Raw genomic sequence first — 16,243 nt, forward strand, 5'->3', positions numbered from 1 at the left:
TACGATTTAATTCACAGACAGTGATGGCAGTATTTAGTTTTTTCCATCCTGCAGAGCTCTGAGTTTCCACTGTTTATTCTTTATGGAAACTCTGATGATGAAAATAACTGATACATTTTGATTTCACATTGGTATGTTTATGTTGTTTTCCCTAAAACCTCTTTGGCTGAGGTGTAATTCTTCTCTAACGTTGTTTTTTTTCTTCTACTCTAGACTGTCAAACAATGAGAAAAAGTTGGAAGCAGTCAGGAGTGGAGTGAGAGCGATCTCAGTCTCAGGTAAGTTTAAAAAAGAAAAAAATACATGGACACAAACTCACTCACACATTGACTGGTTGAGCGGTGAGATGAAGACAAGCTGATGGCTTCTTTGGCTACAACTTCTGTCTTTCTCTCTGTCTCCGTTTCCTTCAACATCTGTTTTTTCTCTCAGTCCTCATCCCTCATTGTTTCCTCCTCTGTTGGGACTGCCTCTCCCTCTCTCCCTCTCTCCCTCTCTCCCTCATCCCTTCCTCTCTGTTCCTGCTCACTTTTGTTTACTTCCTCCTCTCCCCCTCAGTCTCCCTCACTTCTCTCCCACTGCACTCACTCAACATCCATTCACTCTTGTTTTTTTTTCTTTTCCACTCGCATTCTGCTCCCCCCCCCCACTCCTTCTCCTCATTGGCTGAAGACCTAGTGACATCGACACCTCCTAAGCCAACCAAGGCGCGGCGTTTCCTCCTCCCCTTTGTCTTCTGTTCAGATTCGCCACCCAATGGTATCCTCGGCTCTCATTGGACAGTTAGTAGAGGAGCGTATCCACAAATTTGACATGTAGTGGAATAAAATGCCTGATTTGTTTACGGAGTAACTCTACATTCGGATACTGTCAAAAAATACACCGGAGATGCATTTAAAAGTTGCTCAAAGTATCACTTTGGTCTCTTTGATCGATGTCTGGCATTATTTGGTTCAGCAAGATGCCCATTCAAAATATTTCCATAGTTTTGACAGCTTTTTTTGGGAGGGGGGCGGTCTGTATTTTCTTGGGTCTGTGGATTAGTGACTGTGTCAAATCATTTTTAAGGATGCTCTCTTCTACTAAACTGTCTTTGTCCTCACCGCTTGGTTGCTTTTAACTAATTCAGTCTCACACAAAGGAGTGAACACGATTTAACCACAATAACAGGTTGTGTGTTGCTGCATATAACCAAGCCAGTGGGGATTAAAATGGGAGACAAATGATGAAGCCTCTGGGATGTATCTCCTGTTAAACCTGCAGTTTGGTTGTTTTTCTCATGCATTAGTCATTGTAGAGTTGTGGGTTAACCCTCCCTAAGCCCTTCTTTTCATTAGTAACCGTTTTTTATAGATTTTACATTTTACATTCAAGATCATATTTTCAGTTTTGAGTCTCTCCGATGACAAAGGCTGCTAATAATTGACATTTTCCATTTTCCTCTTGGAAAGAGCCTGTAGAAACACACAAAATGTTTCTCTCCAGTCTCTGTTCAGTGCATGTCTTGCTGTTGAGGTCACATCTTGGTTATTTTTAACCATTATTTTCAGTGTTTTTTAATGTCAGTTAATTCAAAGAGGCAGAGCTTTATTCGTGGCAGGGTGGCCAAGTTGTTAGAGATTGTTCTTCCATTAAAAGATTTGGGTTCAACCACCAGAGCAATTCTGGGCAACTGATCACTAAAAGCTGGAGATTGTTCTTCTGTAGGTGAAGAAGACAACAAAACTAGTTCACGCAAAAGTTATTGTGCCAAAATGTAATCCATCTGTGGTACAGTATGTGTCCTGCACAAAGGTTGACATCCTATGTGGGTCAGGACATGTCCTCTTGTCTCCATCTGTGGTTTTGGCAGCTGTCGTCAGCCGCTCACAGGACTGCTCAGAGAAAAAGTTGTGGATCTGGACGGCAGCTGCTTTGTTGATGAAACATGAACAAACGATCCAAACCGTTCATTCTGAAGGCTCCGAACGTGACACGCAGGCATGGCCGACATGCCACATTACAAATCTCAAAGTTTACTGTGATTCAAATTGAACTGACAGTAGCAACTATATTTATGTAAATGTACATGTCTCTGTGTCACTCTCATTTTTGACTTATTTAATTTAACAAAAGAAACTATTAGGGCTGCACGATTAACCACAGTGTAATCAAAATTGCAATATCCAAATCACATGAGGTCCGTGTACTTCGCGGCCACATGAGCAGCAATATTTTAGTTTTCTTTATGAAATGTAAAGATGAGCACCGTATGTGTTGAGTTGCTACAATGACACCCTGGCCAACAACTCATACAGGTGTAAAAGGAACGTGTTTGTCTGGTACAAAACAAGCTACAATTTTATAGTATTTGAAATGAAAATGACCCACACTCTCACTCAACTCATAATTGCAATATTTGCCCTTTTTTACTCATATTGTGCAGCCTTAATACGTAAACTGTAGCCAGTATGAAGGTAATAACATGTGTGTAATTCTTTAATCCTGTGTGGTATGTAACTATGGTGAAAACTTGGTTTTAAACGCTGCCTTTCATTTTGCTTCTTTTTTCTTGCACTCATTCATTTTACTGCCAAGTAACCTTCACAGCGTTAATGGACGTTGGTGGCTCTTCTTTCTCACTGGAGATATTTTGGATCTTAACTAACTGCTCGCTGAGTGTTGTTTCAAGGCTTTTTGTGTTTTAACCTCCTCTCTTCTCTCTCTCCTCTCTCTTCTTGGCTCTGCCTCTCTCTCTCTCTCTCGCTCCTCCTCCTCCTCTGCTGTCCCGTTTCCTGCATGCTCTCCTGGACCCTGCAGAAGATCTTAGTGGGGATGGTAAAGTTATGCTGTTGTTTATCAATCTCTCTGTTGTTCCTTCTTTCTTGTCTCGTTCCACCAACACGCTGCACCCTCCTGGGAAGAGGGGTAGCGTGTGTGTATTGGTGTGTGTGGGTTGATGTTTATGCATGCATTCCTCCCTCTTTAACAATAGCTCTATGTGTGTATGTGCTCTATGATGTAATTATGGTTGATTTAAATGATATGAAATGATTTAGGACGCAATCATTATTTAGTTAAATGTGCGGCTCCTCATGTTTCATTGACTGGAAACATGAATAAATCACCAGTAGCTTTAATGGGTTTGATTTTGTTAGTAGCTTGAGCAGCTCACTGTTGTAGTATTGTGTTTTAAGATGTTGTGTGTTTGAGTCCATGTCTGTTCGGGATCGTTTGGAAAGTAGATTACCACTAAATTTGAACTATGTCTGCTATTAACCACAAGACGAACACAAAAGATGTAATTTGTAAATTATGAGGTATTTCTCTTTAAGGGAACTTCTCCAAACCTTTCCCTCTGTACACACACACACACACGCACAGGCAAAATCATGCACACGTGTACTTGCATACATTCATGCACACACTCGCGCACACTTAGTGGAGTAGGGAGAGGTTTGCTGGTTTCGAGAGCGGGTGCATTCCTGGCTATAATGGGCTAACTAGATCTCACACACACACACACATACACACACTTTCCCTGCACTGAAAGTATAAAGAGACAGAGTTTGGCCAGTCAAACTTAGAAACGGTCGATTTTGTTGAACAAATCCCAAACCACATGGGACTGAATATGCAGCGATGCAAACAATAGACCTCACAGTGCAAACTAACAAATCAGTGTAAAATATTTCCTATTACCATCATTATTATTATTATAATTATATGGAAGAAAAGCTGCAGATTTAAAGGCAACAAACAAGTTAGAAAGTGGTGCTGCAGACATTTCATGAACATGTGGCTGGGAGGAAAAAAACATCATGAAAAATGTTTCTAGTCAAATAAACAATGATGAAAAATCTACTTTTACTAATGATATGTTGCTCATGAACCAGCACATGCTGTTCCTCCCATGTCAAACATAAATCACGGTTGCAGTGGGTTTACAAAGGTCATGCCCGTTTGATTAAATGTTAAAACTTTGCAGCCTTTTCACTAATGGGCTATTAAATTATTATTATATTAAAATATAAAGTGCATGCAGTTGCAGTAATGATGTCTAAATCCTTACTAATTAACACTGTTTCATTTACTTACCCTTAAAGGCAGAGCAGGTGGAGGTTCTGGGAAATACACTAAATCTGCCTTCTTGCTGACAGATAGATGGGAACTCTGACACCACTCTAATGTCTGTCCTATAAATATGAAAGTTGGCAGCCAGGTAGCTTAGCTTAGCTTATCTTAGTATAAAGACTGGGAGGAAAGGGGAAACAGATAACCTAGTTCTGTCAGGATTGAACATGTTATACATACAACATGTTGAACTTCTGAGAGGAATGAAAAGGATTAGTTAGTTTGTTGGTTTGTTTTTTTACCTGGTTGTTTCCCCCTGTATCCAGTGTTTATGCTAAGCTAAGGTAACTGCCTGCCGGATTTATATTTATCATACACATAAGAGTGATATCTAACCCTGAATGAGAAAGTTAAAGAAAAACGTATCTATCAAAAATGTTTAAGTAATTGTTTAAAGTTCTAATATTATAGCCATGACTTTTCAGGCTCATTCGGCGGGCAGTTATCCAGTGTTTTATTCAACCGCCTTCATATTAAATAACACAGTAGTCATCCAGTAGTGCTTTCTTCAGCTTCTCCTACTCGACAAGTTGGAGGGAAGTTTCTTGAGAAAATCAGCCACAAGCTTTAGAAACAGATTTCTGATGAATTTGGGGACACGTTCCCACAGAGCCTAATAAATCCAGAGCAGAGCTGTGAAGGAGAGCGTTCAGCACAGCAGATGTTTGACTCTCGTTTCCAACAGCTGAGTCTGCACACTGATTTTATTTTAAACACCACCATCTGGTTACGATAGACTCTGTCCATCTCTCCCCTCTCCCTCTCCTGCTGGCTCTTCTCTCTCTCTCTCTCCCCCTCCTCTTTCTCTCTCTTTATCTGTCCACTATAAATGCTACCACCTGCTTATGCGACAGGGAGACACACCGTTTCTTTCTCCTCTTCTCTGTGTCGCTCTCTCTCTCTCTCTGTCTTTCTGCTTTTATTCTTTATATCCTGTTTTCTCGTCGCTGTTCTTTCTTTTCGTTTTCTACTCGTCTTTGTTTCCATCACCACCACAGCTACTCCCTGCACCCCAGCTGCTCTCACACAGACAGATATGCACAACACATGCTCAGCTGACATTCTCCGCCAAGTGTGTGTGTATGTGTGTGTGTGAGAGAGAAAGAGAGAGAGAGGCAGAAGAGAGGGAGAGAGGAGCTACGTGGGTGTTGCTTTGCACTGGAGTTGTTGAAACTTCATTTTAAGAGTTAGCTGCTTTATTTTGAAGTTTTTTCTTAGTGCACTTGTACTTTTTGCTGCACACCCGTGTGACTATTTGTATCAGGAGCCCTACATACCATAGTGGACATACGGTAAATCAGACAACATGTGCACGATCGTTTTGTTTGTGTATTTGTGTTATTTTAGACATGATCCTGTGTGTGTGTGTGTGTGTGTGTGTGTGTTTCTCTTATTGTGTTTATGTCTTATTTTACACTGTTTGTGTTTGTGCGATGTTACAGAGACTGATGACTATGCGGAGATAGTTGATGAAGAGGACACATACACCATGCCCTCCAGTAAGTAACTTATTCCATCTCGTCTTTCAGCCTAATCTACTGTGCCAACTAAAATATTTGTACTGAATAAACTGACACAAGAGAGCGATACAGTTACTGTTTCACTGTGATTCTTCTGTCAAGACGCTTACGCTCTCAAACAAAGGTTAATTTCATTTTGCTATCTAATAATAAAACGAGTGCGTAAGGAATCCCGTCCAAGAAACACACTCAGCATGAGGAGTAAGAGAAGCTGCGTTAAGCCACTTTAGGTTAAGTGGGAGCTAATCAAAGTCAGGCCAGATTCACTGTCTTGTATAAACAGTGGAGATACTGGCTGGAGGTCGCACAGGCTACGACTCCATACATGTGGTTCAGACATGTTACATCTGTCAAATTCATTCACATGTACTGTAAGTCAAAGCCCTGTCTGCGTTGCTAGGTCCAACTATAGCTTTGTCAGAAACGGTGGCGGTAATTCTCTGTTCCAAAACCTTTTAAAGTAGACAACGTTTTGGTTCAGTGCAGTTTACTCGTCTGTTTGATTACGGGGCCGATTTTGAAAATGGACTGTGTTCTTCTTTCTCTCTTCCCACAGTCTTTTTCTATCTGTCGCCCTCTTGCTATATTTGTCCATTTTTATTTTCGATCTGTCTTTGCCTCTTTTTTTTGTTCTCTGAGCAGACTTCCTCTAAGAGGACTTTTGACATATTTTCCTGCCCTGACTGCGTTTGTTTGTGTGTTCATGTCACGCTGTCTGCTCCATGTGTAACTGTAAAGGCTCAAAAGCAACAGTTATGTGGCAGCATCTGTTCACTTTTGACTTACTATTAAGGATTATTAGGGAAACATTCGATAAAGAATTGAATGGGTCACCTGACTTGTCTGTATGACACTGTCTGTATACAGTGTGTGTGTGTGTGTGTGTGTGTTTTCTGAGCTATTTTCAATCTTAAAGCAGCTGTCTGGCTCTCCCCCTCTCTTCATCTCTCTTTCTTCCTCTTTCTCCCATCGCCAACACAGTGAGCTATGGAGTAGTTGAAGGTAAAACTGCCTGTCTGTCTCATTCCCTCCTAGCAGAATACCTTGATATTATAAGTTTGTTTTTTGTCTTTCATATTTTTCTTTGCTGGGCACTTGTATTAACTATAAAAACACATTAGCGTTACTTTCTTGGTTAGCTCCGGGGTATTTTTGGTCATTTAATCCAGAAAATAACCCTAGATTTTAATAAGTAACTGTATGAGTGATGTGGCTTTTTTTAATAGCTGGGGAAGCAGTATTAGATATTTTATTTCATCATTATAGTACCTGGCAAAGAAAAATACAAAGAGTCAAGGTATCTAATGTCCAGTTTGTTGTTGACCTGTGGTCGTTGGTGTTTTTGTAGACTGCAGTTCGTTTTGTGGGTTTGGTGTTGGAAATGAAAAGAAGAGCCAATCCATAAACAGTGCAAGATGTTATTTTATTGGTAGTTCAATCCAAACTGAAAACAAGCTAAAGCGCTCCACAGTGTATATGCATTGTATACTGGCTTGGTTCTCATTTCACCATCTTGTTGGTTGTGACATTTTAATTTCTTTATTGTGATTTAGTATTGTGGTCGTGTGTTTTTCTTTTTTTTCTCTCCTCTGTGGGTTTTTTTGTGTGTTTGTTTTACTTTAAAGCAGCCATTAATTTCCTGCAAGTGAATTTCAGTATGGATTAATTGGAAGTAAATCTCTCTCTCTTAAGGAATGTGCTTTGGTTATCCTGTCAGCATTTTGTGACTTAACTGTGTTTATGCTGCTGGTTGAGTCCAGTCGCTTCGCTTTGTTTAAGCCCACCAGAGAAGTAAACTCTCACTGGATGAGTTCATGATGCTCCATGTCCTGCATAAACTTCTTGAAAGCAGCATTTTAGTCCAGTTTGCTGCACTTGTTTGGCAACTGACATGAATGCACCTCTGTGGAAATTCTTCATGACCTTCTCAGCAAGACAGAAATAACACATAAATGTCAATGTGATAAGCATGTGGATGTCAGCTGTAACTGGTCACTTGGATTTTTTTTGACATATCGAATAGAAGAAATACTGCAAAGCAAAGACCAGTGATTGAGTTTATATCAGTGTTTTGAACAGGCCTTCTTCTCTGCTTTGTAGAAGGGCTCCCGATGTTTACATGTGCAGATCATTCCACCCTTTTCCTCAGTTAATGATCTTATTCAGAAGTGCTCATTTTCACCATGCCAGTGCAGGCAGATACTGAGATGATTTTGGTTTTCTCTGGTGTGCATGTGAACGCAGAGGATTAATGAACCTTACATTTGCCTGTAAAATGGGATTATTGTTGGTATGTTTGCAGTTTTGTATTGCAGTGTGCATGTCAAGTCAGAGTTTGTGTTGTTAGAGGTGTTCAGGGAAGAAACTTTTCCCTGGATTTACAAATGTATGTGTATGTATTGTATTATAATTGATTTATTTTCATACAACCCTATTGCCAGTGGATGGGGTTTACCAAAAAGGACAATAGTTTGATAATACAGTGTTTCAAATGATTTCAAAGTATCTCAAAAGTATCCCAGTACTTTTACGTATTAGTCTGTTATTAACCAATCAATGTGTTACTACAGTATACCATCCAAACTGTCTTGTCCTGGTAAACCCTGTCTGTGTGGTCTACAAGAGAAGCATGTAAAATGTGACAGGTCTTTTCCGGTGTTTCCCGATTATGAAAAACAGGTGAATGGACCTGTCTCAGTTTCTTCTCTTCTTTTTTTTTTTCTCATCCTCCTCCTCTCTCCCAGCGCGGGACTATGAGATCCAGAGGGACAGGATAGAGTTAGGTCGCTGCATTGGAGAGGGTCAGTTTGGAGATGTGCACCAAGGAGTCTATAACAGCCCGGTATGTAGCGGTGCACACACAAACACTCTTTGTATAAACATAACCCTAACCTTGCTATCTGAAAGTTGCTGAATTAATTGAAATGACAAGGAAAATATTTAGATTACATACTGCTCATGATGAAACTGTGTAAACACCTGACCTTGTTTATTGCTTCTCACCGAAACTAAACTGAAGACATAACTTAAAACTTGAGATGAGCATGCTATGACATCATTTATAAGTGTACATGTCTCACAGCCTGTCTGTGTATTCCATTAAAAACTGAGTTACAGTGATTATTGTCCATGATTTTGTGTATTTGTTATTGTTTTGATATACTGTGTGTATATGTATGTTTAAGTATATATGTTGGTGATTTTAGCCACATCTCTCAGTCATATCTAATCTGTGCGCTGTGTGTTGTGCAGGACAAGCCAGGTCTGCCTGTGGCCATTAAGACCTGTAAGAACTGTACCTCAGACAGTGTCAGAGAGAAGTTCCTACAAGAAGCACGTAAGACAACACAACACACAATACACACACCACACTACACACTTGACACACACCAGAAAAATGTGACACATTTCATACTTACCTAGATCTATGTGTCTGTTTCCCCTGCAGTGACGATGCGTCAGTTCGACCACCCTCACATTGTCAAGCTGATCGGAGTGATCACAGAGAACCCGGTGTGGATCATCATGGAGCTCTGTACGCTCGGAGAGGTAGGCTTGAGGCTCTTTGTTTGTGTGCGTTTGGGATGAGTGCATTATTATCTATTACTCTGTAAGACCGTGTCTCTCAATATGACATCACTGTGTCTCTCTCTGTCTACAGCTGCGTTCGTTCCTTCAGGTGAGGAAGTACAGTTTAGACCTGGCCACGCTGATTCTGTTTGCCTACCAGCTCAGTACAGCACTGGCCTATTTGGAGAGCAAACGCTTTGTACACAGGTAAACATGCAGGACACACACACACACACACACAAAGAAAGATTAGAAAGGCATATCTGTGGGCTCAGATTATGTGTTTGCATGCACTGATTTCATAGTTTTACTGCCAGAGATTATCCATCTGGGCAGTCTCAAGGATTTGGTCTCTAAAAAAAAAAGAGCAGAAAAATATAATTTAGCTTCAGTATGACAGCATGTCGTTGTCCACTCATCCATTATTTGATGTATAATAGATTAGAGACTCGATACTTTTTTGTGAGCAGACTCATCAGTCATCATATATGTTGCATAATATACTCATATAAATTCATGATGAGGACACATATCTGTATGTTGTAAGTAACATGCTGATTCATATTGAGTCTCATTTATCCACAAAACAATGACATCAGTGACTGTGTCTTACAGGGATATTGCAGCTCGTAATGTGTTGGTCTCCTCAGTTGACTGTGTGATGCTTGGAGACTTTGGTCTGTCACGATACATGGAGGACAGCTCCTATTACAAAGGTAATGAAACACCTGCACACACACACAGTACACAGCCTTGTTATAAGTCCAAATATTTATGTCCTGACCTGCCACACTGCTACCACCTATTCTACCGCCTTATTTATGTGATGCTGTTGATTATTAGAAAGCAGCAGAGCTGACCTGGGACCAGCATGTATTTCTTGGCCCACTAACATACTGTATCTAGTTGTGAAGCCAATGCCAGCGTCTTGTACTTGCTTGTACTTTACCACCATCTACTGGTGACACTGGGCGACTGCAGTTTATCCTGATAGGAGTGGCCTATTGGATGTTGTTAATCTAAGAATTTCTTCTCTCACACATCTTTGACCTCTTTGTTTGTGGATGCATAATTAACCATTGATCATTAAGTCACAGATTTATTGTTGTGATTATATTATGAATTTCTCTGGACTCCGTAGACAGTACAGACAGACACACATCAGTATCTTCTTTTGTTTCAGCTTCTAAAGGTAAACTTCCCATCAAGTGGATGGCACCTGAATCTATCAACTTCAGAAGATTCACCTCAGCCAGTGATGTCTGGATGTTTGGTACGATGAGATCATTTGTGTGTTGTTTTAGTTTCTGTTACTGGAAAAATAATCTTTTGTAGAGTGTCTTTGTTTGACGCTGATCCCTTTCTGTCTTAATCAAATCTCTCCTTTTTTTTGTGCCCGTGTCTCTTAAGGTGTTTGCATGTGGGAGATCTTGATGTACGGCATCAAGCCCTTCCAGGGGGTGAAGAACAACGATGTGATTGGCAGGATAGAAAACGGAGAGCGGCTGGCTATGCCTCCTCAGTGCCCACCCACCCTCTACAGTTTGATGACCAAATGTTGGTCGTACGACCCCAGCAAGAGGCCGCGATTCACCGAACTCAAAACACAGCTCAGGTACTAACATGTCTTTGTTCTTGTGTGTAAGTTATATGCAGTGCCGTTAATCACATTTTACTTTTCAGGCCTGTCTACTAAACAAATGGACCAAACTTTAAACACAGTGTTTAAATCAAATATTATCAGGATCTTTAATCATAATGATTCCATTGAACATGAAGAAATTGTGAGATATGTGATGATAGTAACAATATTATCTCCACTTGAACAGCATCTTATGATCACACCATAGTGGAAAACTGTATCGGAGTAGTTGGTTTATCAAGATGAGATTAAATCTGACCACTAATGTTGTGTAAAATTTGTGTAGCACCATACTGGAGGAAGAGAAGCTTCAGCAAGAGGAGAGGCTTCGGATGGAGATGAGGAGACAAGTCACAGTGTCCTGGGACTCTGGAGGGTCTGATGAAGCACCACCTAAAGTAAGACTCTGAGACAGAACATTTTGGTATTGGTAGTAGTATTTTTGTATTTAGGTAGTAAACAAAAAACAAACTGTTATCCTTCTGTCTACAGCCCAGTCGTCCAGGTTACCCCAGTCCTCGCTCCAGTGAGGGCTTCTTCTCCAGCCCCCAACACAACCACTTTCCAGTAAGGACACACACACGCTCGCTCTCTCGCTCCGTCTCACTCAAAAACATGGTTAAATAGTTGCATACAGTTCAATTTGGAGATGAATAGAATATGTTTTTTTGGAGGCGTCGTATAAGTCACTCGATGGAGCAAGCGCTCCATAAACAGAGGCTGTAGTCGTCGCTGTAGCGGCCCTGGGTTTGATTCCACCTGGCAGCCTCTTTTTTGCGTGTCATTCCCACCCTCTCTCTCGGTCCCCATTTCCTGTCTCTCTCCAGCTGTTGTTTCAAAATAAAGATGTAAAAAGCCCTCAAAATTATTTAAATACCCCTTAAATTCAGCAAAGAACAAAACATCTGGAAATTTTTATTCACAAATATCGAAAAACAACCCAATAGAATTTATATCATACATTTCTGGAAAAAATAACTTCACAGGTTCTATAAATCTAATATTTTTCCCTGACATGTCCAGGTTGAACATTGTCATTATCATAAAATGAAGCAGTAAAAACTGTGTAATTGAGTAACATCAGGACCGACGGTGTTAGAGGAGAGGAAGCGTGTGCTGCACGTGTCCACGTCAGAAAGAGAAATGTGAAAGGAGAGAAAATGAGAGAGAGACTTTCAGCGCAGTCATTCCTCTCCTCATAAACTGAGCCGACAGAAGGCATTTCCTGTAGTGCTAAAAAAACCCTCTCACACACACACACACACACACACACACAAACAAATCAAAATCGTTCTTCAGCTTTTATGGCAATAAGCTGCTCCCTGTCTCACCTGACCTTATATGGAGAGCATCATTTTAACTGCTGTATAGGTCAAAGTTAATCATATCACGAGTCAGAATAGCATACATCATGGTAACATGTGTTACACACAAGACTTAACCTGAGGTGCACACAAGATGTTTTTTTTCCTGTCCTCGTCCAGACAGGGAAGGGGAGGGAATCAAATGTGATGTCATCTCTGAAATATCAGATTATTTTCACAGTTGAAACATTAATCTCTGTAGGGGAACAAAGCCAAACCAAACAAGTAGAGTCACAAAGTTAATGCTTTCGCTTAATTTCTGCATTCTGTTGTGCTTTTGTTTTTTGCATGTTACTTTACTTGTATATTACTTTTATGTTCATATGTTTATTGCATTCAATTTTTCATCATTTCAACAAAAGCAACAGGATTATAAATTTAATTGTGTTAGAGTTATGCAAGTTATTAAAATCATAGTAAGACAGTCGGGGGAATCATAGATTTATCAGTTTATGTAATTCCCTCCTTTTTGAACAGTCATTACAGCTTTCTGTCTTGGCCTTGGTGTTGAGCTGTGTTGCAGAAGCATCAAGGATGACATGATTAATTCATGATCTCCTTTCTCTCTGTCCACCTGCAGCCATCAGCCCATGGAGGTGTAGGAGGAGTAGGAGGCAGCTACCCTCCTACCGATTCCTGGAATCAGCACAGACCTGAACACAATGCGCTGTGGAGCCCGAACATGGAGGTACAATATATTACAAATACACATACATTGACAGAGCAAACGCACTGTGTCCCTGTGAGTCGTACTGTGACCAGTAATGAAGCACACGTGCAGCAGCATGTTTTCTGTTAAGCTTTCAGAGCATTAAATGGAAAAGCCGTTGTCCAACACCTGAGTGTAGTTTTCTGTTTTTGTTTCCTACAGGACGGTGGGTGTGTTGGTCAGGCCATGATGGAGGAGAGGCTGATGATGCAGCAGCAACAGATGGAGGATGACCAGCGGTGGCTGGAGCAGGAGGAGAGCTTCATGGTAACACTCATACACACATTGAAACACAGAAATACCCACAGAGTTTGTGTCGGTGGGCTGTGGGCTGCCTTTATTGACAATATGATGGATGAGCTGCCTGCCATCATCACATATTGGTTTGTTTACATGTGTAACGTAGCATGTGTGTGCTAAGGAAGCAGGAGCTAGAGAGAAAGATGTGTTCAAGGGAAATAGCAGGTGATTCGCTATCGAGCTCCAGTTTCCTGTTGGTCGTTTGGGGCGACTGGGGCACAGCGTCACCTACAGGCAGAAGAGTGAATTGTGGTTTTCGCAGCAGAGAAACTTTGGGAAGTAATATAATTGTCTCTTTCAAATCATGTTATTCATCGTCATACTGCTGAAGGCCAGTGGTTCTAAATTTGGCAGGAGCTGCAGCTAAGTGGGGATAGCCCTGCTCTCAATGTCAAGTGCCCCCGTGTGTGGAAAAACAACAGTACACAAGCCCAAAGCTTTTGGCGATGAAAGGAGGTGGCATACATTTGATGCCAAGTGGAGCTCAGTTCCTGTGGCGCTGTTGTGTTGTCTTCTCCTTGTCGTTTGCAGAGATTCATATTTTGAATTAGACAGGAGCAAAAACAAAGAAATCTTCTGAAAAATAGATATAATAGAACATCTGGAGAAAGAAAATCACATATTTGTTGGATGTTGTAAAAATGTCATCAAGTGCAGTTGTCATGAGCAAAAACAATAAATATTTAAATGCAGACACACAAAAAAAAGTTGCTTTGCTCTGAACTTTTTCCACTGAGGGAAGCATCTCTGTGTGTGTGACTGACGCCAGATGAGCTGAAGAATATCTCCTCTAGGTTTTTTGCACAGGCTCAGTGTTGCTTGATTTATCTCATCAGGCACTGAAGTATCCCCACAAGGAGCCAAACTCACGGCCTGTTTTTCCTCTCTCTTCAGGTCAGGTTGCCTCTCCTCCTCTTGCCTTGATAGAGCCTTTTCATTTTTGAGCCAGGAGTAGTGGAGCGAGTGTTGAGGAGCGATGTCCCCACTCTTTATTTATCTATCATCCTTTTTACTGGTACATCTGGTACCAATCGGGTTGCCATGTTTAACAGGCACATTTTATTGCTTCACAGGACCTGGCACTATATTTTGCGTGTTATTTATTTGCTTTTTTTTGTTGTTGTTGTTCTTGCTCATGTGTTTTTATTTCTCTACGCACCTTCTACAAACTTCTTGTGAGACTCACAACAGAGATTTCTCACTGGCAAATCCCCAGTATCCTCAGGACCAGTCTTGTTTGTGGCTGACCCCGAACTTTGATCCCTGCCGAGAGGAAACTGCCCCGACAGGAACTAATGAAATATCTCATTATTAAGACAGGCTCATTATCAACCGCACACATCTAAGAGAGACTAACGACGACCACCGCGCAGCAGCAGCTTCTTTCCATTCCCCTCGATGCTCCCACCATTTTAAGACCAAAGTCCTTTCACACAAACAGGAAATTCAGTGTGGATGAATCCAAGTCTCTGCTCATCGTGGTCTAAAACGATAACGTCATTCTAGTAGCTGAAAACGGAGCCACAGACTTCAGATATGACACTCAGCTGATTTAACCACAAGGACAAATTGTGAGTGGGGTGTTTTACGAGGTGGTGTGGTTCATGAACGTAGCTGTTACCAGTCAAGGAATTTATTTGACAACATCAGAAGGAGCTTTCACGTACACGTTGTTAAAAAGACATGTGACATGTTAAGTTTTGTAAAAACAACTTATACTGTGATTATCATTCACAGATAACGCAGCATGTGTTCAGATTCTTACGTGCTCTTCTCAGCAGAAAAGTCCACATGAAAGTTGTTTGTTTCAGTTCAGTTTGAGTTCAGATCTGCTTTCAGGAAGGAAAGAGCTGAGGAAGATTTTTAACCTCGATGAACAAGGGATGAAGGATTAAGCAAAATATGGAGCTTAACTAATGCACAGCGTGTGTTGGAAGATGACACGGAGGTGGTGATCGGAATGAATCTCTGCCGGTGGAATATAAAAGTGAACTTTGTGATAGATGGAAAGATCAACAGGAAAATGAAAAACAATGTGCAAAGAAACAGAAAGAAAGCAAAGGCCGAAAAGGGAGAGATGAAAATTTGTGCAGAGGACAGAAGGAGGGAGAAAGGAAGTGGGATTGGCAAGAGCGATGGAGAGGGAGGAACAAGCGAGGAGTAAAACCATCAGAGAGAGAGAGAGAGACGGAGAGATGCAGGGGGATGGAAAGAGTGGGAGGGAGAAACAGAGTGAAGGAGAGAAACAGAGAGGAGAGTGAGGCGGTTGGATCTTTCCCCTCCAGGATTTTGTCTCTGTGGCTCAGTGGAGCTTTTCCTCTTCTGGAAAAACTTTCCCTCTTTCTCCCTCTGTCTCTTCCTCCCCCTCCATTCTTCCCTGACTCAGTTTTTCTGTCTTTCTCAGTTCATTTCACTCCAGCCGTCTGCTCTCTCTCGGCTTTCTGTCTCTGCTTCTCTTTCCCTCTCTGATCTCTCACTCGCTCTTTCTCTCCATGTCTTAAGGTTTTCCTCCATTTCCATCTCTCACTCCTTCTCTCTATCTCTCATACTTTTCCTTCCCTATCCCCGCCCTTCTTTCGATGGCCTCCACTGTCTGCGTTCCTCCTCCCATCTTCTTCAGGCACTTTTCTCCCAGGATGCATCTCTTCAAGGCGTGCTTCACCAAAACGGTACTGAAGGGGGGGTGGGGGGTGGGTAGCAGTGGCGGTCACATTTGACAGGTTTTTCTGATGTTGCTCTCTGCAGGAGTTAAAGTGCTGTTATCTTCATCTGCTGCTTTTCATCCTGATGATGATGATGATGGTTGTGGTGGCGGTGGTGATGATGCTGATGATGTGAAAAAACAACAATCTGCTGCAGCTTGTAGTAGTTTTTGTGTTACTTTTTTGTGGTTTTTGGTCAGGAAAGGAAACGAGCAGTAGATTATTTCTGTGAGCTACAGGTGACTGGTTGTGCAAGTCTCGTATGAAACAGTAAAGCTGTTGGGAAAAACCCTAACTCTTTGTTATTTAATTTATTTTTTACT

The 16,243-nt window shown here is 41.2% G+C and overlaps 1 protein-coding gene across 21 annotated transcripts in view; it reads left to right on the plus strand.

Moving 5' to 3' along the window:
• Positions 1-16,243, plus strand: part of ptk2aa (protein tyrosine kinase 2aa) — a 64,449-nt gene that overhangs the window by 43,131 nt on the left and 5,075 nt on the right. For 4 of the 21 annotated variants that reach the window (XR_015037104.1, XM_085791486.1, XM_085791487.1 and 1 more), the window contains 16 exons: positions 214-278; positions 673-759; positions 2,800-2,817; positions 5,556-5,612; positions 6,615-6,635; positions 8,378-8,475; positions 8,886-8,970; positions 9,082-9,182; positions 9,295-9,410; positions 9,819-9,919; positions 10,387-10,476; positions 10,614-10,818; positions 11,132-11,243; positions 11,338-11,412; positions 12,790-12,897; positions 13,081-13,185. Coding sequence is in view for 16 of the 21 variants with exons in the window: in XM_085791486.1 (XP_085647612.1) it covers positions 214-278; positions 673-759; positions 2,800-2,817; positions 5,556-5,612; positions 6,615-6,635; positions 8,378-8,475; positions 8,886-8,970; positions 9,082-9,182; positions 9,295-9,410; positions 9,819-9,919; positions 10,387-10,476; positions 10,614-10,818; positions 11,132-11,243; positions 11,338-11,412; positions 12,790-12,897; positions 13,081-13,185 (1,444 nt within the window). In the remaining 5 variants the exon portion in view is untranslated. The remainder of the gene's footprint in view (positions 1-213; positions 279-672; positions 760-2,799; positions 2,818-5,555; positions 5,613-6,614; positions 6,636-8,377; positions 8,476-8,885; positions 8,971-9,081; positions 9,183-9,294; positions 9,411-9,818; positions 9,920-10,386; positions 10,477-10,613; positions 10,819-11,131; positions 11,244-11,337; positions 11,413-12,789; positions 12,898-13,080; positions 13,186-16,243) is intronic. The other 17 variants (XR_015037107.1, XM_085791494.1, XM_085791485.1 and 14 more) reach the window with 5 other exon arrangements.

Source organism: Trachurus japonicus, chromosome 11, assembly GCF_045865225.1.
Source record: "Trachurus japonicus isolate A0001 chromosome 11, Traja_1.0".
Classification (NCBI taxonomy): Eukaryota; Metazoa; Chordata; class Actinopteri; order Carangiformes; family Carangidae; genus Trachurus; species Trachurus japonicus.